Source organism: Pyrus communis, chromosome 16 (genome assembly GCF_041283825.1).
Source record: "Pyrus communis isolate YQ-2024b chromosome 16, ASM4128382v1, whole genome shotgun sequence".
In the NCBI taxonomy this organism is placed as follows: Eukaryota; Viridiplantae; Streptophyta; class Magnoliopsida; order Rosales; family Rosaceae; genus Pyrus; species Pyrus communis.
This window is the reverse complement of record NC_142580.1, coordinates 17259462-17286737: the sequence shown is the minus strand read 5'-3', so window position 1 is coordinate 17286737 and position 27276 is coordinate 17259462. Positions and strand designations below refer to the sequence as shown.

The 27276-nt window shown below is 37.3% G+C and overlaps 1 protein-coding gene, 1 long non-coding RNA gene and 1 other non-coding gene across 3 annotated transcripts; 1 reads left to right on the top strand and 2 right to left on the bottom strand.

The window, feature by feature from the left end:
- Window positions 1-18583: 18583 nt before the first annotated feature.
- Window positions 18584-23651, bottom strand: LOC137730982 (proteasome subunit beta type-6). Its single transcript, XM_068470010.2, has 8 exons — window positions 23406-23651; window positions 23159-23235; window positions 22277-22332; window positions 21737-21809; window positions 21410-21521; window positions 20926-20999; window positions 19350-19424; window positions 18584-18895 (listed from the first exon to the last, which is right to left on the bottom strand). The coding sequence occupies exons 1-8, from the start codon at window positions 23518-23520 to the stop codon at window positions 18758-18760; spliced, it is 720 nt and encodes a 239-aa protein (XP_068326111.1). The 5' UTR covers window positions 23521-23651; the 3' UTR covers window positions 18584-18757.
- Window positions 23652-23717: 66 nt separating this feature from the next.
- TRNAP-AGG (transfer RNA proline (anticodon AGG)) lies at window positions 23718-23789 on the bottom strand. Its single transcript has one exon. It is a non-coding gene; the product is annotated as a tRNA-Pro (tRNA).
- A 591-nt stretch (window positions 23790-24380) lies between these two features.
- On the top strand, window positions 24381-26261 carry LOC137730501 (uncharacterized). The gene is made up of 3 exons (XR_011068169.2): window positions 24381-25090; window positions 25604-25699; window positions 25782-26261. It is a non-coding gene; the product is annotated as an uncharacterized LOC137730501 (long non-coding RNA).
- The last annotated feature ends 1015 nt before the right edge of the window (window positions 26262-27276 follow it).

Sequence of the window (27276 nt, the reverse complement as noted above, 5' to 3'; positions counted from 1 at the left end):
AAAGTACCTCAGTACCAAACCAGTACTAAGTTTCGATCTTTCTCCGTAGGAGACTTGATCTTAACCATTCGAAGGCATGTTGTCATCACCAGAAAAGACGCACAGAAAGTTTGAAGAAAAATGGGAAGGACTATATGTCCTCACCAAAGTCTCTACCAAGGGTGCTTATTAGCTCTTCAAAGCCAACAAAAAATGCTTATACCCATGCGTCAACGGAACAAAGAAGTTCTACCCCTAAATCGTGCCTAGTGAAACGCTGAGAAGGAAGCTTATACAGCGGATGAAGTAAAGAAAAGTCCCTCTTTGAACTACATTTGGCTTGATCCTTCAAAAGGGGCACTTAGATAGTCTAGCATTAAAACTAGGTGCTGCCATAAAAACTAAAAATTTCTCGAAAACTAAGGGATGAACTACGTGTGACTTGATCCCTTCGCGGGGTATGTAGATAGTCTAGCTTTATTACTAGATATAGCCGTAAAAAAAATCCCAAAACCAAAGGATGAAGATTGGATACAACCATAAATTATCAAAAACATATTCTTCCCGCCAATCGTACTGCAAGTAAATTGTTGCATAACTATGATCGAAAGAATACATAAATATATCTCATTCATAGTGAGATCAAATTTTAAAGGGAGTTTTGATATGCAAGTTTTCACAACTTTAAAAAAAAAAAGCCAATGAAGGAAAGTTTATGAGATGTAAGAAATAATAAGCTCTTAAATTTATTAAAAAACTTCCAAGTCAATCACTTGCAAGTTTCAAGACAATTACTTGCAAGAATAAAAAAAAACTAAGTAAAGTCTTCCACATACGAAGCGTAAAAAAAGAAGAAAATTAACATAAATCTACTCTAACTTGCTGCAAAAAGGAAACAGGGGGAGCAATCAATTTTTGAATCTCTTATCAAGCAGATTTTCTCAAAACTTCAGCACGCTCAAATTTTGGGAGCATTTCTTCCTTTGCATTGAGCTTGGATTGACGAAGTTCTTCATCCAGATCATATTACTCCTTTATGGAAGCTTTAAGGTTGTCCATTTGACACATAAGAGAGAATTTCTTAGCATCATATCGTTCTCGAAGCACACAAGCTTGCTTTTCTACTTCTTTAGCAATAGACTCATCAACATAAACCTTATCAACATCCGGAATAGAATCTGATTGAATCCAAGGCCTTTTTCGTAGCCAAGCATTCATTATGACAACAAATCAGATCGCGAATACGGGAACCTTGCTTAATGGTCTCAGCACTATCAGAAATTTTTGAAGCATATGTGAGTTACTGTGCCCATAACCCACTCAAGCTATGCCTTGTCAGAATCATGAATATCGCACACTTGGCACAAAACATTAAACACCAAACTCACATCATCTGAAAAAGCAAGAATATTTTCACGTAAGTTAGATGAAGAAAGTTTGACAAAAATACCTTGCACTTCACCAATCATAAACCCGTGTCTAGGGTTGTCCACCTTAGAGCCAAAAATTTCGAAAGTAGACTTCCTGGCATCAGACAAAGGCAAAGAATCCTCAACCTAAGGAGGAGAAATCACATAAGTTATGGGAGAAATATTAAAAGCCTCTTGTTGAGTGACTTATTCACAAAGAGACACATCAACATTCAAAGAACCAGACTTCTCAACACAAACAGGTTTGTCAATATCAAAGAAGTATCTTTTCCGATGACTTCCTCAACACCGGAGCTACTCGAAGCAGTGCGCTTCTCATAAAGAGCTCGCTTAAAGTTAACATCCTGAATGCTCATACAAGGAGAGTGTTTTTGGATTATAGCCCATCATCAACTTGTTTATCTCCTCATTCCCCGGAGCTAGAACTTTAACCTAAGGGAGGAGAACTTGGGGATAGGTTCTTCACCGAAGCTTCCAAAAGCGGGATAACTTTTCTCAAACTTGTAGAAATCTCTCCCAAATCCGATATTACAAGGGATCTTCTTTTAAGGGTATGGTGCATCAAACCAGTACAAACAGAGGCCACAGAAAAACAAATATATGAAATAGTAAAAGCCATCCACCATCTACAATACAAATAAGTGAGCTGAACAATGCATGTAGAGCGTGGAATATAGAAAAACATCGTTCTATTCCTCCTCATAAGCTTAATTTGTGCACTGAACAACAGTATAGTAACTCCTCTGGGAAACAACAAAGTCCAGCCAATTAGTTGGAATTCCCTGATTAAAACCAAATTGAGGACCAAATTATTTGGGTAATATGGCTCAGTCTAAAGATAACTGTCAACCTCACAGGAAGCTTTGCAGAGCGTGTACAGATCAACATTTCAAACTTGTCATCAGGCAATTGGTCATCATCAACAAAATCCACTCTTCTTCAATTTAAAGGCGGTTAGACGATATTGCACAAGTATGTTGCTTTTAAGGCCTTCTCCAACCCTGGGCTAAAACTCAAATTTCCACTTCTATTATCCCCCCAAACCCAACCCAACCCAAGTTTAAAATGTGGCCTAAAACCTAAAACTCAAATGGAAGCCAAATACCGGCCCCTTTTTAGGCCAAAAACTAGGGTGGGCCCCACCCTTCCAAGTGAAAATGAGAGCGTGAACGCGCAAGCACCGAAACCCAAGTGCCCAACGCGCAGGCACCGAATCCAAGCCGAACCCATCCACGTGGGCTTGTCCCTCGTGTGCCGCACTGGTGTGGTAGCCTAACGGCTACTTTTGCTGATCCAACGACCAGATTTAAATGGGCCGTTGATTAATCCAACGGTCCACGTTCAAATCCTTTTTTTTTTTAAGTTTTATATTTATATATTTATTGAATCCAATGGCTTAAATCGAATATAATCAAATATAACGGTAAAAAAAAAAAGATCTAGCGACCCAAATTTAAATCCAACAGCTAAAATAATTAAAAAAATTATTTAACTCAAAATTCACCCAAAAACTCTATAAATACCTATGTATTTGTTCAAACATCCACACAAAACTCACTTTTCTCGTACAATTCTTCCAATTTTTCTTTCTACCATTTCTTCTCATTTCCAAAATTTTCAAGATGGCAAAAGAGCATATTAGAGATCGTAATTGGACCTTTGAGGAAGATATTGCTTTATGTTTGGCATGAGTTTCTATTAGCGAAGATGGTGTCGTCGGCACGAATCAACTACGTTCAAGATGCTTTCAAGCTTGGACATACAAAATATATTGCTTTATGTTTTGTATGGGCTTCACATGTATTTTGTATGTCTTTCACATGTGTTTTGTATGTGATTCGCATGTATTTTGTGTGTCTTGTGTGTTTCATGTATTTTGTGTTTATACATTTCTATCATGATTTTTATATTTGTCCATAGTGTTTCATGAGTTTCATGTATTGATTTAGTGATTTTTCAATATTTATCAGAATTTAAATATTTTTAGATTAAAATGTTCATAAAATTAATTTATGATGGTCTACATAATTTTTTTTTTTTTGAAAGTCAATTTAAGAAAAAAAAATTAGCCTCAATTCATTCTTTTATAATATGAGGCTAAAATTTTAGGCCAAAAGGGTTGGAGCAGAAAAGCTGTTTCTAGGCTAAAAATTTTAGGTTTTAGGCCAAGGGTTGGAGATGGCATAAAAACAACCTTCTTTGAGAAATATACATATCATTCACTAGAAATCCAGCATATCTAGCAAGGCGAGGGTAACTCTTGGGAAATACACTATTAGCATCGACTTGTGCAGACAAGGAAAGTAGCCACTCAACCAACCACATAATGAACCAGGAAAAAAGCAAAGGATAAGTAAACATTAATACCATGGTCAATAGGCTACCCAAGACCATGATAGAAGTAACACAACAAGGTTGGTGCAAGAGAGACCTTTATCCCTTGTGCTATCAAGCTAGCCATGTAAAGCGTCTCGAGTTTAACCTGTGAACCTTTGGAAGGCATCACCAACCTACTAAGGAAGTAGGTAAAAAAAGCAACTAGCCAACCTTCATCTGATATCTCTGAGGGTATCTTTTTAGCCATGGCATTCTCTCTCGGCCTTGAAGATATTTAGTGTCTACCTTCACCGTAACCTCCGTAAATTATATTGTCATGATAAAAATGTGCAAGCTATTGGTCCTAGAAGACACCTTGTTAACCATAAAACAAACAAAATTGAGAATGAATATTCAAAAGTTCTTGAATTGTCACTGAATTTTTCCTATGACATTAATACCCTTGTTCAAAGGAATGAACTCTTCATATGAGACACCTAGAATAGGCAATCCCCCAATAGTTTTCTTGTCATACAACGACATCCCCACCTCACCATTATCATGATGCAACATATTAGATAAGGGGCTCTATAACTCGAGAAAGGCTTTCCAGACTTCCAGAGAATAATCATATGCATAACAAGAAACAACTATTATACCAAACATATAAACTTTAAACAGCATGTCCTTAAAATCATGCAAAATGGCTTCTGTCCATTCCAACACGCCATGACAAAAATCAGCGAGACCTTGAATTCTATTCATTCTTATCTTTGAGCATTTTGTGCAAAAGGGGAGGACAAGTGCTTTTACGTCTCTCTTTGGTATGATCATTATCACCATAGTTAACATCAATTAGAGACCAAGCATCAAATCTTTCACATTGGACCCAGATAACTTTGATAACTCCATCATTCAGAAGAAATTTGAAGTATCCAAAGTTCACTTTGGCATACGTCTGCCATGTAACTTTGTTTTCAATGAGGACGACAATGTTAATAGAGTCCAACGGAAGATATTTGTTATATATTTGGCCATTGAAAAATACTTTTCCCTCTTATAAAGGCATGATTAGTAAACACAGAGTTTTAATAAGAAGCCCTTGATAAGAGAGGAAGAGTATTTTTCAATGGCCAAACATATAAAAAATCTCTTATGTTGGACTTTATCAACCTTGTCGTCCTCATGGAAAACTAAGTTACATGGCGGATGTATGCCAAAGTGAACTCTGGATACTTCGAATTTCTTCCGAACGATGGAGTTATGAAAGATTTGTTGCTTAGTCTCTAATGGATGTTAACCATGATAAGAATGGCAATACCGAAGAGCGATGTAAAAACACTTGTCCTCCCCTTTTGCACAAAATGCTCAAAGACAAGAATGAATGGAATTGTGATCTTAAACATCGAGGTCTCTTCAATTTTCGTCATGGCGTGGTGGAATGGACAGAAGTCATTTTGCATGATTTTAAAGACGTGTTGCTTAAAGTTGATATGTTTGGTGCAGTAGTTGTTTCTCGTTATGCATATGATTATTCTCTGGAAATTTGTAAAGCCTTTCTAGAGTTCCGGAGCCCCTTATCTAATACATTGCATGATGGTAATGGTGAGATGGGGATATCATTGTATGACATGAAGACCATTGGGGGATTGCCTATTCTAGGTGTGCCATATGAAGACTTCATTCCTCCGAACAAGGATATTGGCCGTTGCGGAAAATATTCGGCAACAACTCAAGAACTTTTGAATATTTATTCTCAACTTTGTGCGCTTTTTAGGTAACAAGGTGTATTCTGGGACCAGTGGCTTGCACATTTTTACCGTGACAAGATAATTTACGGAGGTTGCGGTGAAGGTAGAAACCAAATATCTTCAAGGCCGAGGGAGAATGCCATGGCTAAAAATATACCTTTAGAGATCGGATGAGGGTTGGCTAGTGGCCTTTTTGACCTACTTCCTTAGTACGTTCGCAATGTCTTCCAAAGGTTCACAAGTTAAACCCGAGATGTTTTACATGGCTAGCTTGATGGCACAAGGGATAAAGGCTTCTCTTGCACCAACTGTATTGGGTTACTTCTATCATGGTCTTGGGTAGCTTGTTGACCATGGTATTAATGTTCACTTAACCTTTGTTTTTTCCCAGTTCATTACGGGGTTGGCTGGGTGAATATTTTCCTTGTCTACACAAGTTGCATTATGTTAATAGTGTATTTCCCAAATGTTATCCTCACCTTCCTAGATATGCTGGATTTATAGCGAATGATATGTATATTTCTCAAGAAATGTTTTTAGAAGCAACGAATGTGTGCAATATAGTCCAACAGCCTTTAAATCGAAGCATATTGGATTTTGTTGATAACGACCAATTGCCTAATGACAAGTTTGAAACATTGATTTGTACACACATTGCAAAGCTACCTGTGAGGGTTGACAGTTATCTTTGGATTGATCCATATTACCCAAATAGATTTGGTCCTCAATTTGGTTTTGATTAGGGAATTTCGACTAATAGGCTGGACTTTGTTGTTTCCTAGAGGAGTCACTGCACTGTTGAATATTTTTCAGAGCACAAATTGAGCTTATGAGGAGGAATGTAGAGGTGTTTTTCTATATTGTACGCTCTACATGCATTGGTCAGCTCACTTGTTCGTACTATAGATGGTGGATGGCTTTTACGACCTCTTATCTTGGTTTTTCTGTGGCCTCTGTTTCTACTGGTTTGACGCACTATACCCTTAAAAGAAGATCCTTTATAATATCAGATTTGGGAGAGATTTATACAATTTGAGAAAAACTATCCCGCTTTTGGAAACTTCAGCGAAGAGCTTGGCCCCAAGTGTTCCTCCCCTAAGTGAAAGTTCTAGCTCCGGAGAACGAGGATATGAACATGTTGATGGTAGGCTATAATCTAAAAATGCTATTCTTCTTAGAGCATTCAGGATGTTAACTTTAAGTGAGCTCTCTATGAGAAGCGTGATGATTCAGGTAGCTCCAGTGTTGAGAAAGTTATCGGAAAAGATACTTCTTTGGTATTGACCTGTTTGGGTCGAGAAATCTGATTCCTTGAACGTTGATGTGTCGCTTTGTGAAGAAGTCGCTCAACAAGAGGCTTTTAATATTTCTCTTAATTTGTGATTTCTCCTCCTTAGGTTAAGGATTCTCTGCCCTTATCTGATGCCAAGAAGTTTATTCTTGAAACTTTTGGCTCCAAGGTGGACAATCTTAGACATAGGTTTATGATTGGCGAAGTGCAAGGTATTTTTGTCAAACTTTCTTCATCTAACTTGCCTAAAATATTCTTTCTCTTCGAGATGATGTGAGTTTGGTGTTTATTGTTTTGCACCCAATGCGCAATATTCTTGATTCTGGCAAGGCTAAGCTTGGAGTGGTTTATGGGCACAATAAATCACATATTCATGTTTGCTTCAAAAAAAAAATTGAGAGTGTTGAGACTGTTAAGTAGGGTTCCTGTATTCATGATCTGATTTATCATCATAATGAATGCTTGGTTGTGAAAAAGGCCTTTGGTTCAATCAAATTCTATTCAAGATCTCAATAAGGTTGATGTTGATGAGTCTACTGTTAAAGAAGCATAAGAGTGAGTTTGTGTGCTTCGAGAACAATATGATGCTAAGAAATTCTCTTTTATGCATCGAATGGTTGACCTCAAAGCTTCCTTAATGGAACAATATGATTTGGATGAAGAACTTCGACAATCCAAGCTCGATGCAAAGGAAGAAATGCTCCCAGAATTTGAGCATGCTAAAGTTTTGAGCAAATCAACTTGATAAGAGATTCAAAAATTGATTGTTTCCCTGTTTCCTTTTTGTAGCAAGTTAGAGCAGATTTATGTTTAACTTTCTTCTCTTTTTATGTTTCGTATGTGGAAGACTTTAGTTAGTTTTTTTTATTCTTGCAAGTGATTGCCTTGGAAGCTTTTGAATAAATTTAAGAGAATACTATTTCTTAAATCTCATAAACTTTCCTTCTTCGGCTTTTTTCTAAGTTGTGAAAACTTGCGTATCAAAACTCTTTTTGATAATTTATGGTTGTATGCAATCTTTACGATCAGAATGCCTATGTACCACGTGAAGGGATGAAGCTAAACGTAGTTCATCCCTTGGTTTTGGGATTTTTTTTTTTTTTTTTTTACAGCTGTATCTAGTAATAAAGCTAGACTACCTACGTACCCCACGAAGGGATCAAGCTGCACGTAGTTCATCCCTTAGTTTTCGAGAAATGTTTAGTTTTTACGGCTACACCTAGCTTTAATGCTAGACTGCCTATGTACCCTTTTTAAGGGATCAAGCCATACGCAGTTCATAAAGGGACATTTCTTTAGTTCATCTTCTTCACAATTTAGGCGCATAACTTTTTTATAAGCTTTATGTTGACGTACAGGTATATGCATTTTCCGTTGGTATAGGACAACTCATAGGCACCCTTGGTCAAGACTTTAGTGATGATTTATGGTCTTTCCCATTTTGCTTCAAACTTTTCGTGCATTTTTCTGGTGATGATGATGGGCCTTTGAATGCTTAAGACCAAGTCTCCTACGAAGAAAAGTCTAAACTTAACCTTTTTGTTGAAAGCATCTGCCACTTGAGCTTGATAAAACTTCGAGTCTTTGTTGCAATGCAAGTCACTTTTCATTGAGGGCTTCAAGTTCCGCTAGTCTAACTTTTACATTTTCTTCTGGATCTGTCAGTTGTGTGGCTACTCTTAGGGAAGGTGGTTGAATTTCCAAATGTACCAAGACTTTTGATCCATACACCAAACTATACGGAGTGCACCTGGTGGACATGCATACAGTACTCTCGTAGGCTCATAATGCTTCGGGAAGGTGTTCATGCCAGTCTCTTTTATTCTTTGCCACCATTTTCTACAGGAGGTTGCACAACACTTTGTTGAAAGCCTTTGCTTGACCGCTGGCAATTGGATTGTAATTTGTGAGGAAAGCTTGTTGGATATTGTATTTTTGCAAAGATTAACCATGGCCTTGCATTTGAAGTAGTGAGCATTATCTGAGACAATTTTGGAAGCAACTCCGTAGTGGTAGATGTGTGTTTCTTTATGAAATTTGCAACATTTACCACTTTAACCGTTCTCAAAGATATTGCTTCTGCCCTCTTTGAGAAATAATTTGTGCTTGCTAGGATGTATTGATGTTGGCAACAAGACTTGGGAGCTATCATGCCTATCATATCTAAAACTCGTGTGTTGAATGACAAAGACAAGATGGTTGGGTGAAGAGGCATGGATGTTGGTGTATGAAATCTCCATGTAACTGATATGATCGACATGACTTCGCATGCTTCATTGCGTCTTAGACCATTGTAGGCTAGTATTATCCAAGCCTTTTCAACTGAGCTGCAAGTTTTGGTCCAGATTGATAGGCTCCGCAGATGCTAGAGAGCATAGGTTGCTTCTTCTTTTGATAAACACCATAGTATTATTCCATCAAAAGACCCTGTATGTAGCGTATTATTCAAATACACAAATCGATTGGCCCTTCATCTTTCATCAATTCTACCTTTCGGATCAATAGGTAACTTTCCAAATTGAAGATAGTCAATCAAGGATTGCCGCTAATCTAAACATTCTTCTACTTCCAGGGTTACAACCGCATCGACTTCTTCAATTCGCTCTAACGCCGAAGGAAGTAGATGACGTTCTCCAATTATGATTTTAAATTTCTCCTGAGGGAGATTTAGAGATGTCGCTAGTTTGGCCAAAGCATCAACTTTATTATTTTCTGACCTCAGAATGTGATCAATGTTGATTTCTTGGAATTGTGACACCAAATATTTTTCTTTTTCATGATACAATGTCAAATATTTGTTTTTTACAATATACTAACCGTTCATTTGTTTGACAATTAATTGTGAATCGCCATATGCTTGCAAGGAATCGACATGCATTTCAAGTATGATTTCAAGACCAATAATGAGCGCTCGTACTCTACTACATTATTTGAGTATTAACCCTCCAAATAGTGTGATGAACACAAAACCAAGCTCCGCTCCACTTTTCCTTGATGCTCCATTGAAGTAAAGTTGCCATGAAGAAATATATGTTGAAAATACTTCTTTGTCTAGCAAATAACTTGATAACTCCATTTCGTCTAGAACAAGATGAGCGGCTAAGAAATCAAGTAGTGCTTGTCCTTTTATTGCCTTTTGAGAGACATACTTGATTTCAAATTTTGATAGTATGAGAGACCATTTTGCGAGACGGCCAGATGGCACCAGTATCGACATCAAGTATCTGAGTAGGTCTGCTTTGGATATCAAAGCAATGCTATATGAAAGAAAAAAAATGTCAGTATAGCGAAAACTAAGCCAAGGAAACCTTTTCTATAGGGTGTGATTTTGCTCTACCCCTACAAGCTTTTGACTTAAATAGTAAAGTGCATTTTCTTTTCCTTCTTCATTATTTTGAGCAAGCATTATCTCCAATGAGTGTTCAAGTGAAAGGTACTTTTTGATACTACTAAGTATTTTGAAACGTGTCATCCAACACAAAAGGCACATTTGTTTTTCATCAGCCTTGTGAACGGTTAACATCTCCTAGAGAGATTTGAGATAGACCTTCTTATGTATCCTGATCTTCCTTGTAATCCACGTAGTTTTCGCAAGTTTCGGGGAAGAGGCATGTCCATGATCGCCTTGATTTTGAAAAGATCAACTTCAATTCCTCGGAACCTTACAACGAAGCCAAGTAGTTTCCCCAATGTCACTCTAAAGGCGCATTTTAAAGGATTCTATCTTAAATTGATGTTTTTGGAGTCTGTCGAAAACTTTTCTTAAGTCATTTAGGTGACACTCTTTTTCTTGTTTTGACAACAAATCATCCACATAACATTTGATAGTGTTGTGTAGCATATCAATGAAAATGATTGTCATGGCTCTTTGGTATGTGGCTCCAGCGTTCTTGAGTCCAAAAGACATTACAATGTGACAGTAAACTCCCTTTTGAATGTGGAACGCCATATGTTCTTCTTCTTCGAACACCATTTTGATTTGATTGTACCTTGAAAATCCATCCATGAAGGATAAAGCACCTAGCATCTACCAATAACTTGGTAATTGGAAGTGGAAATTCGTCTTTTGGATATGCGTTATTAAGATCTCTGAAATCTATGAAGACACGGATTTGTCCATTTTTCTTCTTAATTGGTACAATGCTTGCTAGCCATGTAGGATATTGGACCTCTTTAATAAATTGAACGCTTATTAGTTTGTCAATTTCGGCTTTAATTTTCAATTCCAACTCTGGTCGAATGCGATGTGGAGCCTGCTTAACATAATGCCTATCTTTTGACACAGCTAATTTGGGGACCAGTATCTTAGGGTCTAAACCGGGCATGTCATAATAGCCCCATGCGAACATATCTCGGTACTCTTGAAGAAGACACTTGTAGTTTTATGATTCTTCTTGCATCAATAAAGCACTCACATATATGGGCTTAGGATTGCCATTTGTGCCGAGATTAATTTCTTGGAGTTCACCAAAAGTAGCTTGCCCTTTGTCTTCCATTTGAGATGGTGCTGGTTTAGCATTGTTGACAAACTCCGTTAATTCATCACCACTCTCTTATTTCTCTTCTTCAATGGTAACACAATTCACTTGAGCAATGTCACAATCTTTTTCTGTGCTCGCTTCCTCCAATTCAGAAGTTTCACCTTTTGGAAGTGGAAGTGCATTATTGAGAAACCTAAAACTTATGCAAGTAAGACCATATCCATTCTTTTTTTTACGGGAAAAAGGGTGGGAAACCGTGTAGCATTACTAACAAGATCAATTGGCTCATCATCATATTCTTCGGTTCTTTCTTTGCCAGCTATCATGCTAACTTGAGAAAAATCTTGTACTTCTTCTTGCACATCCGCACTTTTGTCTTGATTTAGTGCCCATCTTTTGTTGTCTTTTGACTCCCCACCTTTTGTTTCTCTGGGATATCTTGGGTTAAGAGCTAGTGATTTTTCCAAGCTGTTGGAAGACAGAAACTTGAGATGGCTTGCTACTTGACTCTTCTTCAATTAACGTTGCTTTTTCGAGATCGGTAAAACCTTAGAACTCATAATCTTCAAACTTCAAGGCAGATGTTTTAGGTATACCATTTTCATGGTGTACTATGACATTGATGTCATCCTTTTTAGCTTTGCACTTCCTTGCTTTATCTTTAGTTGAACTTTTGATGATGACTCAAGGACTCAATTCTTTTGAATGAAATGATGCAGCCACATCGACCATCATTCCTTTACAAATTAGTTGAGGACAATAAATTGCCCTCAGGAATTGACTGGTTGATTCTACGAAGAGGCTTTGTGTAGTTGGTTGTGAGCGTCTCAAATGTATTTTGGATTTGCACCATTGATTTCTTGTCCAGTTCTCTTTGATATTTCAGTGAATAACTAAGAACTGTCTTCTAGGATCTCGAAGTTTTAGAACATAGTGTGATTTTAATTTTTTTGTTGCTGAAAATTGTGATTCTTTTTGCACCTCATCAGTCTTTGTTGGTTGCGAAAATGTGGCATTTGATGGTTTGTAGAATTTCACATTTGCATAATTCACAATTCACCTATTCACCTCTGAATGGATCCGTGTCTACTGAAACCTTCTTGACTTTGCCATTCAATCAGACTTGAAGCACTGATGGAGTGGAAGGAACACGCCCTATGTATGAAGCCACAGACGCCCCAATAGAACATTGTAGGACTTGTATGCATCAATCATGTGGAAAATAGCGTATGAATACAACTCCCCGATCTCCATTTGTATGATATAATTCCTATTGTTTTTTGCCCTACTTGATTGAAGCCTTGGATGGTTAGCATTGATGGTGATAGTTGATGGACATTCATCCCTATTGTACGAAGTGTTTGTAGAGGCAAAAGGTTTACTGCTATTCCACAATCAAGCAAAATCTGATTGATTGACATACTTCTAACTAGTCCACTAACGTACGGGGGTCGATTGTGGTATTCACCCCCAAGCACAAGGTCACCCTCATCGAATATGATACTTGCAAGGTAGCAAGCACAATATTTTGGCGATGTTGTAGCCATCTCTGCTAATTCAAAGTTTGTTTTGAATACTTCAAGACTTTTTAGAGCCATAATGAGTGCTTCCCTGAGTTCTTTTGACATTGGCAAGGCATCATACACACTAAGGAGAGCTGGAATGCGTTTAAGATGACCCACAATGTCCATTTGCCATTTTGGGATTGCGGTACGTCTCTTGCATGTTTCTTTGTTGTTGTAGTTGAGATTGGTATTTCTACTGTAGGCTCTATTGTATTAGTGATTGAAACCTATCTTGCACTTGTATTATCAGAGTGGTTAACTGAATTAACTACTTCATTATTCTTTTTCTTGTTAGCCGATTAGATCCACTGACCTGAACGAAGAGTTATTTCATCTACCTCATTATCGTCATAAATTTCACATGAGGTCATGCAAAGTTAGCAAGTTCTTCTTCTCCTTCTTTCACCATATTTTTAAAAATGTTTGGATGCAGGTAGTCGACAAGGGTTATTGGCACACTAAAAGGATTTTTGTACTCATCTTCTTGGGAGACTTTAGACCATCTCCAACCGAACGAGGATCAAAGGGCAAAAACCAAGAAATTAAAATTTTAATGAACAGTGCAGGGCCATATTTCTTACCATCTCCAACTGAGGGCTAAAGGGTCATAGGGTTCATTTTAGCCTTATCACAAAAAACTGTCTCCAACTGAGGGCCAAAGGGCCATAAGGCCAAACATAATTTATTATTTAAATTTAAATTCAAATCCAACGGCTAGTTGATGTCAACATGATGTCAGCTAGACGTTGGATTTGAATTTTTTTTTTTTTTGGCTATAAATAGGATGGATATTAGGCTATAATTCACACACCTTTGAATTCAATTTATTTCATTTCAATCTCTTTCAATTCAATCTCTTTCAATTCAATTTCTTTCAATTCAAGTTTATAATAAATTCCAACTTTGGATCATCTTCGAATTCCAACTGGGGGTCCTCATCCAATTCCGAATTGGAAGAAAAATTGGCGCATATGAGACAAGAAGATGACTACTACATCACGGCCGTCAATACAATATGGGGTATTACTTGGCAGATGGCATCTACCTAAAGTGGGCAACACTTGTCCAAGCAATTCCAAACCCTAAAAATAACGCCGAAAAGTGTTTTACCTTACACCAAGAGGCATACCGGAAAGATGTTGAGAGAGCTTTTGGTGTTCTACAAGCACGGTGGAAGATCATCAAGGAACCGGCAAGAGGGTGGAGTCGAGAAAATTTGAAATCCATCATGATGTCTTGCATCATATTACACAACATGATTGTGGAGGATGAGCGAGATGAGTATATTAATGGAGAATCTGATGACGACCAAGAGGATCCAAATAGGTCAAGAAGGGCTTGTGCATAAATATATGATGGGCCTAATTTGCCTTTCAATCCAAGAACTTGTAGTATTTCTATAAATGAGTACATGAGGCGCTATAGGATGATACGTTCCCGTGCCACAAACAAGTACCTTCAATAGGATCTTATTGCACATCTTTGGGCCAAAAGAAGTATGGAGTAGGCTTTTAAGTTTTATGTTGTTAAATGTTTTTAAAAATGTTGTTTAAGTTTCATGTTGTTAAATGTTTTTTTTTATGTTATACAATTTTTATGTTGGTTAATGTTATTTAATGTTGTTTCATATTGTTTAATGTTGTTTCATGTTACTTAATTTAATTTAATGTTGTTTAATGGCTTAGGAAGTTATAGGAAAAAAATAGAATTTTAAAAAAAATTAAAAAATTTTGTAAAAATAAAATTAAAAAAATAACGGCTTGCTGACGACAACAGCTAGCCGTTGGAGGTTTGAATCTTGGATGTGCCGGTTGGCCCTTTGGTCCTTTTTTGTCCAGTGGGGTCCATGAGCCCTTTGGCCTGGCCCTCGGTTGGAGACGGTTTTCAGGACATTTTCAACATTCTGGCCCTCTGGACCCTTTGGTTGGAGATGGTCTTAGGCTTCTTCTTGGTTCTCTTCTTCTTCCTTCCATTCTTCAATGTTAGTCCACTCTAGGGATTTGTCATTTTTTCTTTATTCCTTTCTTCCCTGCAAGTGAGCATCATACGCCTCCAAACCCCCCTTACTTCTCTCTTTCTCCCAAAAAGAAGAACAATACTTTGCTACTTAAAAATGAGTGGGAACTCCAACTCAAAATTGTTCGTTATCTATTTATAGAATTTTGTGTTTATAATGAGAACCATTCATATTATAAATCATCCTATAAAGATCGTCTCCGCAAGAAATCAATTAAAACTAAAGTCGTTTAATCATCAAACTTTAAAAACAATTGAACGGTATTGGTAAAAACATTATAAACCGTCTATATATTTGCAACAATAAATTAACTAAACGATTTTAGTTTTAATTTATTTTTTGTAAAGATAATCTTTACCGTGTGATTCATCCTCATCTTTGAGTAGCCAAGTTCCAAAAAGAAAGTCATCTCAAAGTCCTCGGTTATTTTCTGGGGGGCTTTGGTTCAAAGTCAGGGGAGTTTATTTACTGGGACCACTTTGGAGCAGCTGCAGTAACTTCCACCAACAAGCGACTTCGACAAAGGCCTCGCACATGAATCATCTATGAAATCCTCGTTACTGGAACCATTTGAGAGGCAGGCTCGAATATGGTGATCTGGGAATGCATTCGGCTTCTTGATGGGGTGGTCGTTAACCTTATTCTTTTTTATTTTATTATTTTTTGAGCTGATCTCACGGTCAGTGCTTCAATGTTTGAAAGTTTTTCAATCATGGTTTGATCAGCGGAAGCTGGAGTTCCAACAAACGACTTGAATAAGAAAAACTTGAGTGTATAATAGAGACCGCCGCTTCGTCTTGGCCCTCGGTTTTGATCGTGCTCTCTCTTCCAAACTTCTAATTTCCACGAATCTCACTAGCATTAATCCTCCAAATCGCAATAGCCCCTAAACCGTCCATGGCCGACAAGAAGATTGCCTACGATTCCAAGCTTTGCTCCCTCCTCGACGAGTATGGTTAGGTCCTTCTCGTCACCGCTGACAACGTCGCCTCCAAGCAGCTCTAGGGTTGGATTTGGCATTAAATCAACATAAGCCTAAACAAAAACAAGAATCAGGAAAGGTTTCTATATTCTAGGGCATTTTGTATAAAACCCCGTCATCTATTAGTATAAATAGATGGCTTTGGGAGAGGTTTTATATGAGAGTTTGAGAGGCAAAAGTTTGTATAGTTGAGAGCACTTTGAGTTTGTGAGTTATCTAGTATTCATTCGAATTCAAAAAAACTCCATTGTTAGAGAAGTACTCCTATATTAGAGGAACTCTAATTTGTATGTTGTGCATTTGTTTATTGCTTGATTGTTTGGTTTAGTTTACAACATCCAGAACATACGCAAGGGGTTGCGCGTTCAGATGGGAAAGAACACAATGATGAAGCACTCAGTCAGGATCCATGCGGAAAGGACAAGCGACAGTGCCTACCTCAACCTCGCCCCACTCCTTCCTCACCAAGATTAATAAGGCCCAGAGGTTCTTGATCTGACTAAGGATGACTCATGAACAACTTTGCTTCTGGTGTCTCAGTGGTCACTTCATTGGCTTTGGCCGTCTCATATCCCATATCCCACCCTTCAAGAACGTGTTGGCAGTTTTTATTGCCACGGAGTACACCTTCCCATAAGCAGAGAAGGTCAAGGAGTATCTCTGAGGACCCAAGCAAGTTCGCTGTTGCTGCTGCTTCTCCTAGAGGTGCTCCAGCCGCTGCTAAGGAGAAAGAGAAGAAGCTCGAGCCTGAAGAAGTGCCGCTGTACGATTGTACGTTGCTGCTGAAACCACATGTGAGGAAGGAGTCTCTGATGGACTTGGCTGCTTGAGTGAGCGAGCAAGTTTACAGAAAGAATGGAGTTATTACGGACATGAAGTCTTTCGGTGCCGTTCAGTTGGGTTATGGTACTAAGAAGCTTGACGGAAAGTAACATCAGGGCCAACTAACTACGCCCACATAAAGAGTTCGAAAAAGAAAAAGAAGAAGCGTAGGGAAAATAAAAGCAATCTACGAAAACAATCATCAACAAATCAAGATTAGAAAAAACAAAACGTAATGCAATCTCACCACTTTTCTCGAAAGGACGACGCGAACTTCCAAAACCAAGAGAGAGCACTGCCAAATGATGCCTGCAACGAAACAATCAAGAAAAAATAAGTTGCAAATTCAAATCAAAACAAAGAAAACGAGAAACAAAGGCAGCCGTACTCGGCTTTGTTTCAAATTCTTTTCTTCCAGAAAAGCACGTTTGAAGAGACGGGAGAAGTTTATGAATTAGTCAGAAGAGCCTCCACGTTTGGAAGAGAAAAGAAGATAACTGAAATAATTAAAAAGAAATTGAAACCTATCAATTCCAACAGCGTTCAAAGACATGGTTAAGGACTCCCAAAGGAAATCCAAATAGTTGCATCACAAGAGCTTTGTTTGAAAAGTGGCAGAGTCAATATGGGTCATTGGTTGTCCTTGACCCCAACAACTTCAAAAACCCCATGTATATTTGTTTGTATATTGTATTTAACCACTATAAACAGCAAAGGAAACTAAATTAGAACCTTCTCCTCCTACTTTTTTTTTTTCCTATTATCATATTTGTCTTCTTTTTCTCTCTTCTTGTAAAAAATAATTTACTTGTGCCTTGTCAGTCTTCAACATTGCTGCACAGTATCCTGCATGCACCGTTGACAAGCCTCTACAAATTTCGACGTATGTTAGAATAAACCTTCGGCATATGTTGACAAGAATTAGAAGGTGCGTATTAAATGCTTGACGAAATGGCTCAATAAAGCCTTTTTTATTGATATTATGGCTCCATTATTTGAAAATCCTAACTACACCACCGCTTTTAGCGGATGTGTGTAGGAAAAATCCTACAAAAGATTTACCAAATTAAGATAAGATTTAGCACAATTCATCTCTCAACAAAAACGAGTGAGTATGCCAGAGAAATCAAATTTTCTGCACTCAAAACGAGTGTGGCATCTCTGTGACCCTAATTAAAGACTGACACGTATGTATAAACTTAATTTTTCTTAATTTTATTGTCATAAATTTAATATGTATCAAACAACAATTGAGGTGAGTCCAATGTTGATTCAGAATATTTGATCTCATGCCGCCTCCACAAAGAGAAAAGTGTCCGGTAAAGCAGGCAAAAGAAGCGCATCACTTTCTTTCAAATACAAATTCATGTTAACCATAAAGCATAGCGATACCAGCATCAAGTTAAGCTCTGATCTTCTTGTGGACCAGGGCATCTTCAAGATTGTTAAGCACAAATACATCAATTGGTCGTCTTCTCTCGACGCCACAGGTAACTTCAAATCTCTCAAATGGTGCAAAACCACCATATGTCAAACCAAGACCAAATAAATTTCAAATTCGTAATGAGTGTCAGTTCCGTCAAAGATACGTAAGCAATCTAATACCACATTCTAAACTTGACCGCAAAACAAGAATACCAAATCAAATCCTCGGCTTTTATGAACCAAATTGACTCGGAACACTACCAATAAACCAAATACCTTTTTTTTTTCTTTTTTTTTTTTTTTTTTTTTTTTTTTTTTTGAGTGATCATTCACTCACTTAAAATTTCAAATCCATTCCAAGAACTACGAGTGGATTTATCCCTCAAAAATGGTACATAAGCAATCTAGGGCTCGACTTAGGTGCGACCACAAAGTAAAACAAACACCCAAATTCCCAAGTTACAATTCATATTAGAATAAAGGGGCTTCCTTTTTAACGAAGGATTGTGATTAATAGACGCATAATCTAGAATGGGTCGAACTCAAATTAATAAAGCCCTCCTCAAAAAATGAATGAGGGTGAAACTATGTCGAGTGAATCAGTTGTTATACTTCTTGTACAATTTTTGCTCAACACAGAGAGTGTATCATTCATGGTATCTGTGGGAATTACCCAGTCTTAAGGGAGACGACAGTCTTCAACTTATCATCATGTCTGGACCAGATGAAGATGATGACAATATATCGAGCAAAGAATTCTGGGGTTCCAGCTCCTCGTGCCAGAGCGGAAGGGCGTCTCCGGGATAATAGTTTCTTGTCACCCCCTCTGAATTTATCTGCAATAAAAGCATACAACACCAGAAAAGATGAGGAAAGATAGAAAAACAACTAAAAATAATGAAAAACAAACCGATACGTACTCAGCAACTTTGGGAACAAAAAAACCAGAAGGTTCGAATTCAATCCTCACAGAACACAATTAACGTTACTGGAAGGTTTGAGTTCAACAGAGCCACGAGTATGTGCTAAATAAGTAAATAGCTAGATGCAAGCATCATATACAACTTCATTTCAACTCACAAGAGAACCATGTCACTGCGGTAACAAGCCTTACACTAATGGCTTTGTATTTCCAGAAATCAGTATCTTGAACTAATAAGACAGGCTAGAGATAGAAATCAGAAACCCGACAGAATACGGCTGCAGGTACATCAGTGTGGAACTAGGAGATTTCTATTCCCAAAACCATCAAGTAATTGCAGACTAGAGTATAATAAAAGAAAAACTCACAATGACAGTTCGAACAACACCACCACTAGCACCATCTCGAGCAATAGCAAGGGAAACTGCTTTCACCACCAATTGCTGCAGTAAATTAATAGCAGCTGCTTTAAGTAAAAAAATTCAAGTATTATCTCATCAAGAAAGAAATTAATTTCTATGGACAAGGTGGATGCAATCATGGAACTATACACCGGTACAGATGGACGTTTTGGGGATCCGGAAATATAGCAGTTGCAGATGAATATTCTGGAGATGCGGAAGTAGAACCAAACTTTTGAATGGAAAAAGCAGAAAATTAAATATTGGGACCAAACTATTATTTTGGCACTCCAAAAATCTAATTGTGCACTCCTCATAAGAGCATTTTTCTTTCTAAATATAGAAACTTTGGACTGCGAATCTCAATTCCCTATTGGAATACATTCTTATCTTGATATCGATACTCATTAAGAATATAATATCATAAATATTTTAAACATTTCTAGATTTCATAATTATTCAAAGATAAGAACTATGTAAACTATCAATCATTTCTAGATGTCATAATTATTCAAAGACAAGAATTATGTAAACTTAAACCGTTATTTTCAACAATAAGACTGAGATAACATTCAGCCGGAACCAAAAGGAATTTGAGCAAGTCTATGTAATATAACTTTGAGAAAGAATTACAGAGATTAAACAACAATAAGAAAAACCGTTCATATTGCATTTCTTAGTATTAACTATTAAGCAATCATCAAGTAATCCAACATTTAGCAACAGACACAAGCAATCACACGCATACATCTTTACCAAAACAATCACACGCATATAACCTGCAAAACATAAGCAAAATAAGATTCCAGGAAAAACGAAATCTGAGTGTTAAGTAGTTGAAGTCCTATAAATCCACTCAAAAAGCCATCTTAACAAGTGATCCCTTCAATTATATCGTAAGTGTGTTCCTTCAAAGGCTCTGCTACTTCTATCAGGCCACAAACACCACAGACTACAGCATAGGCTCCACCTTCCAAACAAATTGTTAAATTTACCCCAAAATCATCTGTCAACAGACCTTGGCATAACCCATATAACTACAAACTAAGAACACAAACTCATAGCGCTCAAGCTACTGGACATATGAAATGTGAACCACAGACTCATCTATCATCTAGTGCATACATCTTCAGCCACAAGGCACAAAATCATCCCATGTAACATCAAATAATAATTTATAGTCAAAATCTTCCCTTGAGCAGTGGCCACCCTAAAGAGCCATTCACAAGCACACTGAGTCCACATTTCCTTCCAAGAAAATAAACCTATGTTCCATCCAAAATACCAAAAGTAGCACTATTAAGGAAACCACTTACCACCACACAAGGACCATCCACCCCACCTTCCCCTTATTACCCTAACTAAAACACCATACAACAAATTAAACATTGTACACAATACTAATAAGCAATTTTGGATCTCATTATCTCTCATTGTCACAATGATGAAGGAATCAAACCTGGGCACATTACTAATAAGTAATATCAAGGAAGCCAGCATTGAAGCAGTACCAAAAGATGTCAGTAACATAAAGACTACATACCTCAGCTTCCTCTTTGGTCATTCCTTCCTTCCACTCTTGATCAAAGAAACCATACAGATAAGTGGAGCCGGATCCTGGATGACACAAGGATCTTGAGAACTTAAAGCCACTAGTTTATGGTAATTCAATAGCATTAAGTGGCAAGAAAAATTGTTACATGTGCATTTACTCAACTATAAAATTCAAGTAGAGTTGAAAGTTAAATTAAAATTACACCTTAGGATGATACCTTGTCAGAAAGATTTGCTATGAACCCTAAAATATAACCTTATTATGCTCAATGAGAAAGTAGCCTACGAACAAGAGTAATATAGAAATTAACCAACTCATAAGCAAATGCAGAAAACTTACATATGAAAAAAAGGAGAAAATTTTTATTTCAGGGAAAACCATTCCAACCATGACAAGGAAACCAAGAAGAGTAAAATAGAAAACAAAATAGAAGATCTTTATGAAGAACATAGGAGAGTTATAAAAAACACACCTCCAATAGCAAAAGGCTGCTCTAAAATTGTCCCTCCGAGTGGCACTCCATATATTTTACCTCCTTCATACTTGTCCCAACCACCAATAATCAAGCCAGTTTGTAGCATATTCTACCAAAAAGAATACATAAGGAATACGAAATATACTAGCAAATGATTACATATGAAGGCAGAATCATGACTTAATGATGAAATCACTAACAATATCTTAAAGGAAAAAAGTTACAACTGATATCGTTAAAATTTTATATTACAAAAACTTTAACACTATCAGTTGTAACTTGATGCATGGGTTGTGTAAAGAAAAATGACTACCAGAGACAAACCTTGTTATTGTATGAGAACAACCTGATAAGGTTTGCAGCAACCTTGACTGTTGCAGGCTGGCCCAGCTGTACCCTACACAAAAGAGAAACTTGGACTGATAATTCCAAAAGAAATTTAAAATTCCTACCGCGAGTTTCAAATGTCTACAACTTCAACCTCTAAATCATAACTTCGTAAAGTATTTACCAGGTTACATGATTTCTAACGTATCTTATAGTTTTAAGCAAGAAAATGCAATGTCAAACAAAGAAAATGCATTCTGCAAACCCAAAAAACATATGATGCCACAAAATGAAGTCCAAGATGAACGAAATATCTTGATCATCATAAGTTGGGTGCAACAAAATGCTTCCCAAAAGTACTTCAGCCTGCTTGGAATTATGTCGTTAAGATTTATTGCCAAAATTCAGCACGTCAAAATTTTACATTTGAAAGTCACTGAAAACACTAACGAAAATAAGAATAAAAAAACTGCACAATTCCAACTACAAAAGGGAAGACAAAAAACAGTTGTTAAAAACCAGAGGTCTGTCACTTACGTGTGCTGATGAAGAAAGTGACGCACGTAATCAGACACAATTTGAGAATCAGCAGCCTGAGAACAGAATGTTAGACAGATTAATGACAGAATAGAGCAACTACAAAGTCTTTTATCAGCCACCCAAAAAAGGGCCTTGTTACTTAGCTATCGAACAATGTTCCCGAGAGATTGAATGATTCAAAAACAAATTAAGCAGGAGTAAAGAGAGATAAAGAATGAAATAGGTAGAAGTGGTTAGGAAGCTGCGTCCGCAAAGGATTCTGTGGATGATATTAGGTCTAGATACGACTAGGAAACATAAGAGAATTCACGGGGTTGATTGTGCTTAGTTTCTTATGACAATCCATGTAACCAACCCCAAATACAGTTTAAGGGTGTGTGAAGTCGAGATATTCTTTTTACTATAACAAAGCCCAAAAGATCTAACCAGCCACCAACCAAGCCCTCAGTTCGCCTAAAAGCCTGAAAAACGTAAGCTTCTACTTCTACACAAACAAGAGTTAAGAGATCTAAACAGATGACATCAAGATGACTTTATCTTACTTAACCCTAAGAATTTTTGTTGTTAGGAAATTGTATAATCAAACTAGTTTTCGTTTACAGATACTTAAGATGGTTCAACTATTTTACTACCAAAATTGGACAAAGTAAACTAATAATACAAGATAATGTTTTAGCAAGAAAGAAAACAAAACTAACTAATTGATCAAATCTCTGCTTTCTCTTGCCTAAAGCCAACAGCTTGAACGGCCGAACGCAATTTAATCCTCCCACATGTATGCAAACAACAGAAATCGCAAGCATTTACAAAAAAAAAATTGACAATAATAATAATAATAATCTGTTTAGCAAACAGAAAAAAGGAACCAGAGAGAGATACCGATCCGGAGCGACACAAGTAGACATTGTCAGTGAGCTGAGTGATCTTATCGGATGCTCGGTTTGCAACATAAACACCTAATAATCATCAACAAAAATTAACCAAATTCCACCGAAAATCAAACACAAAATGGAAAAAAAAAATCTCTCTACGGGAATTCCAAAGTTATGTAAAATTCCGCAGAGCTTAATGGCTTTGTTCTATCAAAAGTGAGAGAGAGAGAGAGGGACGATAGATGGTATTTTACCGGTGCTGGTTCGGGAATCGGCGCCGAGGACGACGCCGCCATTGTAGGTGACGCCGATGATGGTGGTGCCCATGGAGTGAGGGGCATTAAGGTCATTCTGTATAGACTGATCCATCTTTCAGGAAAATCGGAACACCCAGTCGAGAACGGAAGAGAGTAACAAAATAGCTAGAAGAGAGGGAGAGCTCAAGAACAATTAGTGGGAGAGACCAAATACTCCTCCCGCTTTGCTTTCTTGCACAGGAGGAAAAGACAGAAAAAAAAAATTAAATAAATAAAAGTAAAAAAAAAAAAAAAAAAAGTAACCTTTTGGGGGCATTCCGAGAATTGAACTCGGGACCTCTCGCACCCTAAGCGAGAATCATACCACTAGACCAAATGCCCTTCGTTGCTGCTCTGTAGAAGCTTCATATAAATAACTATATATGATACTAATATATAATTATAAGAATATTGTAATTCATAATTCACACAGTGTGTCTCAACGCTCAAAACTTGCAGGCAAAACCCAAACGAAATCCCAGTGCACACTCACAGGTTCTAAATGAAACAATCAAACATACTGAACCCATGGTGGGCTTGGAATATGAACTGTAAAATATTGGGCTAAACATGAACACAAAGATATATAGTGGTTCACCCATAAATGGAGCTACATCCACTTTATTCTGCCTATAAATTTGCTGAGATTACATACAAAGTGGCTCAAAACCCTCAGTTGGCCTAGTGCTAGTGAAGTCGTGGAGCAAATGCCCCCATTTCACCCCAACTATGCCAACCACCTCCCCCCTTTGCCTCGCTCCCCTTAAATGGGCAAATAACCCTCTTTATAATGTGTGGTCTCAATGAGAAGGTGACGTGGCCTCCTCTTATCCACCCAATAAATAACTAGTCTAATAAATATCTTATCTTGGTCAACGTGCCTTCATTTAATAATAGTCTAGCTGTAAGGCTTCTTAGGAAGCTATCATATGTGGAGTATCCTCCTGATGGTCTGCCTAGCGCTTCATGTCGAGCGCTGCTTTGGTTCGTTATTCAATTATACGATGATGAAGTGATAGTTGTACATTCAGGTGTGCATCGCTCTCTAAATGATGGGAGCCGTGCGGCCTACTCGAGCTTAGTTTTCCAATTCTATCGATTGAGTATCGTTCCCTTCACTTTTACATCACGTCATAAACTTTGATATCGACTAGTGATTGTCACGTGTCTTGAGTTGACGGTTTGAGTTAGCCTATTCCTTGAGCCTTATGGTATAAAGTTGTCAGTCTGTTCACGTGCTCATGTTGGTCGGAAAGTACTTTATGCAACCTAGTCGAGCCGAGCTAGTGGCGGTCGGCTATAGCACTCGACGAGATCCCTTTTCTATCTCCATGGGCTTTTGGGGTCTTCCTTCTTCTTTAGGCATTGGTCTTCTCCTTTCCTGGGCCTTAGCGGGGCCATCTCTTGGGCATGTATTGTTCATAGGGATCGAAAAAAGACTCTACCTTCTCCGAGTCTCATCTCTCTCAAATTTTATCTCTGTCAACAACCTAGAAATCACCAAAACCTTCCCTTAACTCAATCCAAATCTGAGCCGACACATCCCTCAGCCTTCGAATTGAAGAATCGTTTCAAAAGAAATCGACGTTCTTTTTTGTTTCCACAGATCCCCACCTTCAGCGTTTTGGATCCATGATCTAAAGGTAATGTACAGTGATCTCTGCTTTTCATTTTCTTGTCCAGAGTTATTATTTAATGGGAAAATCCTTGTAAATCCTCATGCATGGGGTTTTTCTCTGTAAGGAGCCGCGAGCAAAAACCAAAGTTGAAAATGTCAACTGAACACAGTAGGTCTGAAGTCTGATGGACAAGTTGGGGATTTGGGTTTGAATTAGGGGATTTAAAAAAAGGGAATTTGGGGATTAATTTTCAATTGAGGGTTTTAATTTGAGGAAATTAGTAGGGTAGGTAGGGGATTAATTTGATTAGTTTTGTTTCAGGGTTTGCTTTGTTTAAAAGGAAACTGATAAAAAGGGTTCGAAAACTTTGAGGTTTAATGATAAGGACAAAATAAAGGATAAAGTGAATAGTATCATAATTGAATTTTTAGTGTAAAAATATAATTTTTCATTAAAGTAAACAGTACCGTAAGTTTTTCGTTAAAGTTCTCTTATTTCAAATCACAACTTCTCTCTCCTTTCGTGAAGCATGCGCAGGCCTTGATCCGTTCGACCATTTCCCCAACTAATTTTGATGATGTAATTGCCGAGTCTGATCATGTGGTAAGAAACTGCTACTAGAGCCGATATGCGGTGAGTCATCTTTATTTCTTCTCAACTTGTCATTTCTTGTTTTAATCTTTGTATCTAACACATCACGAATACCTCCTGCTAGGCCACAGTTTGGATGGAGGCTGCACTCCAAAGTCATACGGACAACATCTTCAAAATGGAGAGGCAGCTGCAGGGGGAATTGCGGAATTGCAGAAGCTTATGGCCAAAGAAAGGGTGACAGAGCATTCCTAGAGCGGTGAACGGGACGGTCTGATTTAGCAATTCTGTTGTGAGTAGAAAAGGGTCAACGAACTTTCAGCGCGGATGACCCGACTTGAGCTTAAAGTCTACGTAGCTGCTGAAAGCAAAGGACAATGCTAAGTGGGTACTTGCAGTTCACATTCGGCCCGCTTTGAAACTCAAAATTCAGTCAACATTGCTTTAATCAATTAATTCCGTTCAAAAGCCATCGGATATGTTGACGTGGATTAAAAAAATGCATATGTAAAAAATAATAATAAAAAATAAATAAAAATGCAAGATTCAAAGCAGCATGAGTATGCAACTCAGGTTGCTTTGAACTTCTCCCCTTCACTCTTTCTCTAATAACGCGTTTATATCACTGTAATGAAAATAGAATGAGTTGAATTGAAAATGAGTTATAATGCAGAGAAGTCAGAATCAGATTTCTATTGAAGTTGTTTACTTAAATGTTCTAGAATCGGAATAGAAATTACACTAATTCCATAAAGTTGTTTACTAAATCAGCAGAATCGGAATATAAAAAAGTATGATTGCTAAAATACCCTTTGTCCCAATTCAAATATTTTATATACTTTTTTAAAAAAATAAATTTTGATATAATATATAATAATAAGAAAAAATTAAATTGTTTTTTATTTCATAGACACACTAAAATGCTTTTGTTATTTTTTTTTTTAAATTTAAGTATTTACTTTAATATTTAAATTCTCGCTCAAATTGTAGTTTCTTCTCTTTGGTATATGCATGGAGTTGAGCATAATGTGAATGAGCATGAAGTTGTGCATAATGTGAATAAGGGTATGATATGAAGAAAAAATGCATTCCTGATTCTCTTACCCTTCTGGAATTCAAATACCTCATCTATCCAGAGAATCTCACTTCTCCAATTTCAGGAATTGCATTCCTTGTTTCGGCTGGGGTCCACTGCACTATTGATTCCCCAGTAATTAGTAAACACCGGAGTAATCCGTAATCAAAATTCAATTCCTTTTTTTTTATTCTCATTACCCTTATGTAAAGATTGACTTGCTATCCATAGAATTAAAGCAAATTCCATTATGTGGGTCTGATTTGGGTGCACCAGCCTAACCAAGTTCTTTTTTATTTTTTTAGATCTCTGCAACTCAGGCACAACAACCCAAAAATATTCCAATCGTTAATTTCTTCTTTAAACTTAATATTTTTTACTATTGAATGTTAGCACATAGTGGTGATTTATAATCAAATTCATAGTAGATATTTATAATCAAATTCATCTCCACTACATGTAAACATTCAACATTTCATAGTGGAGATTAATAAAATGATGATTTTTGAGTTTCGGGGCAAAGTGGGATCAAAATTAAGTTCCA

What these genes read in the sequence shown, in the direction of transcription:
- LOC137730982 (XM_068470010.2), bottom strand. Translation starts at nt 23,520, where the DNA reads ATGGATCAGTCTATACAGAATGACCTTAATGCCCCTCACTCCATGGGC. An exon ending in TGTTCTCATACAATAACAAG is followed by an intron (nt 21,522 to 21,736) that starts GTTTGTCTCTGG and finishes TCTTTTTGGTAG; the next exon opens with AATATGCTACAAACTGGCTT. An exon ending in GTGTTGTTCGAACTGTCATT is followed by an intron (nt 18,896 to 19,349) that starts GTGAGTTTTTCT and finishes CTTTTATTGCAG; the next exon opens with ATAAATTCAGAGGGGGTGAC.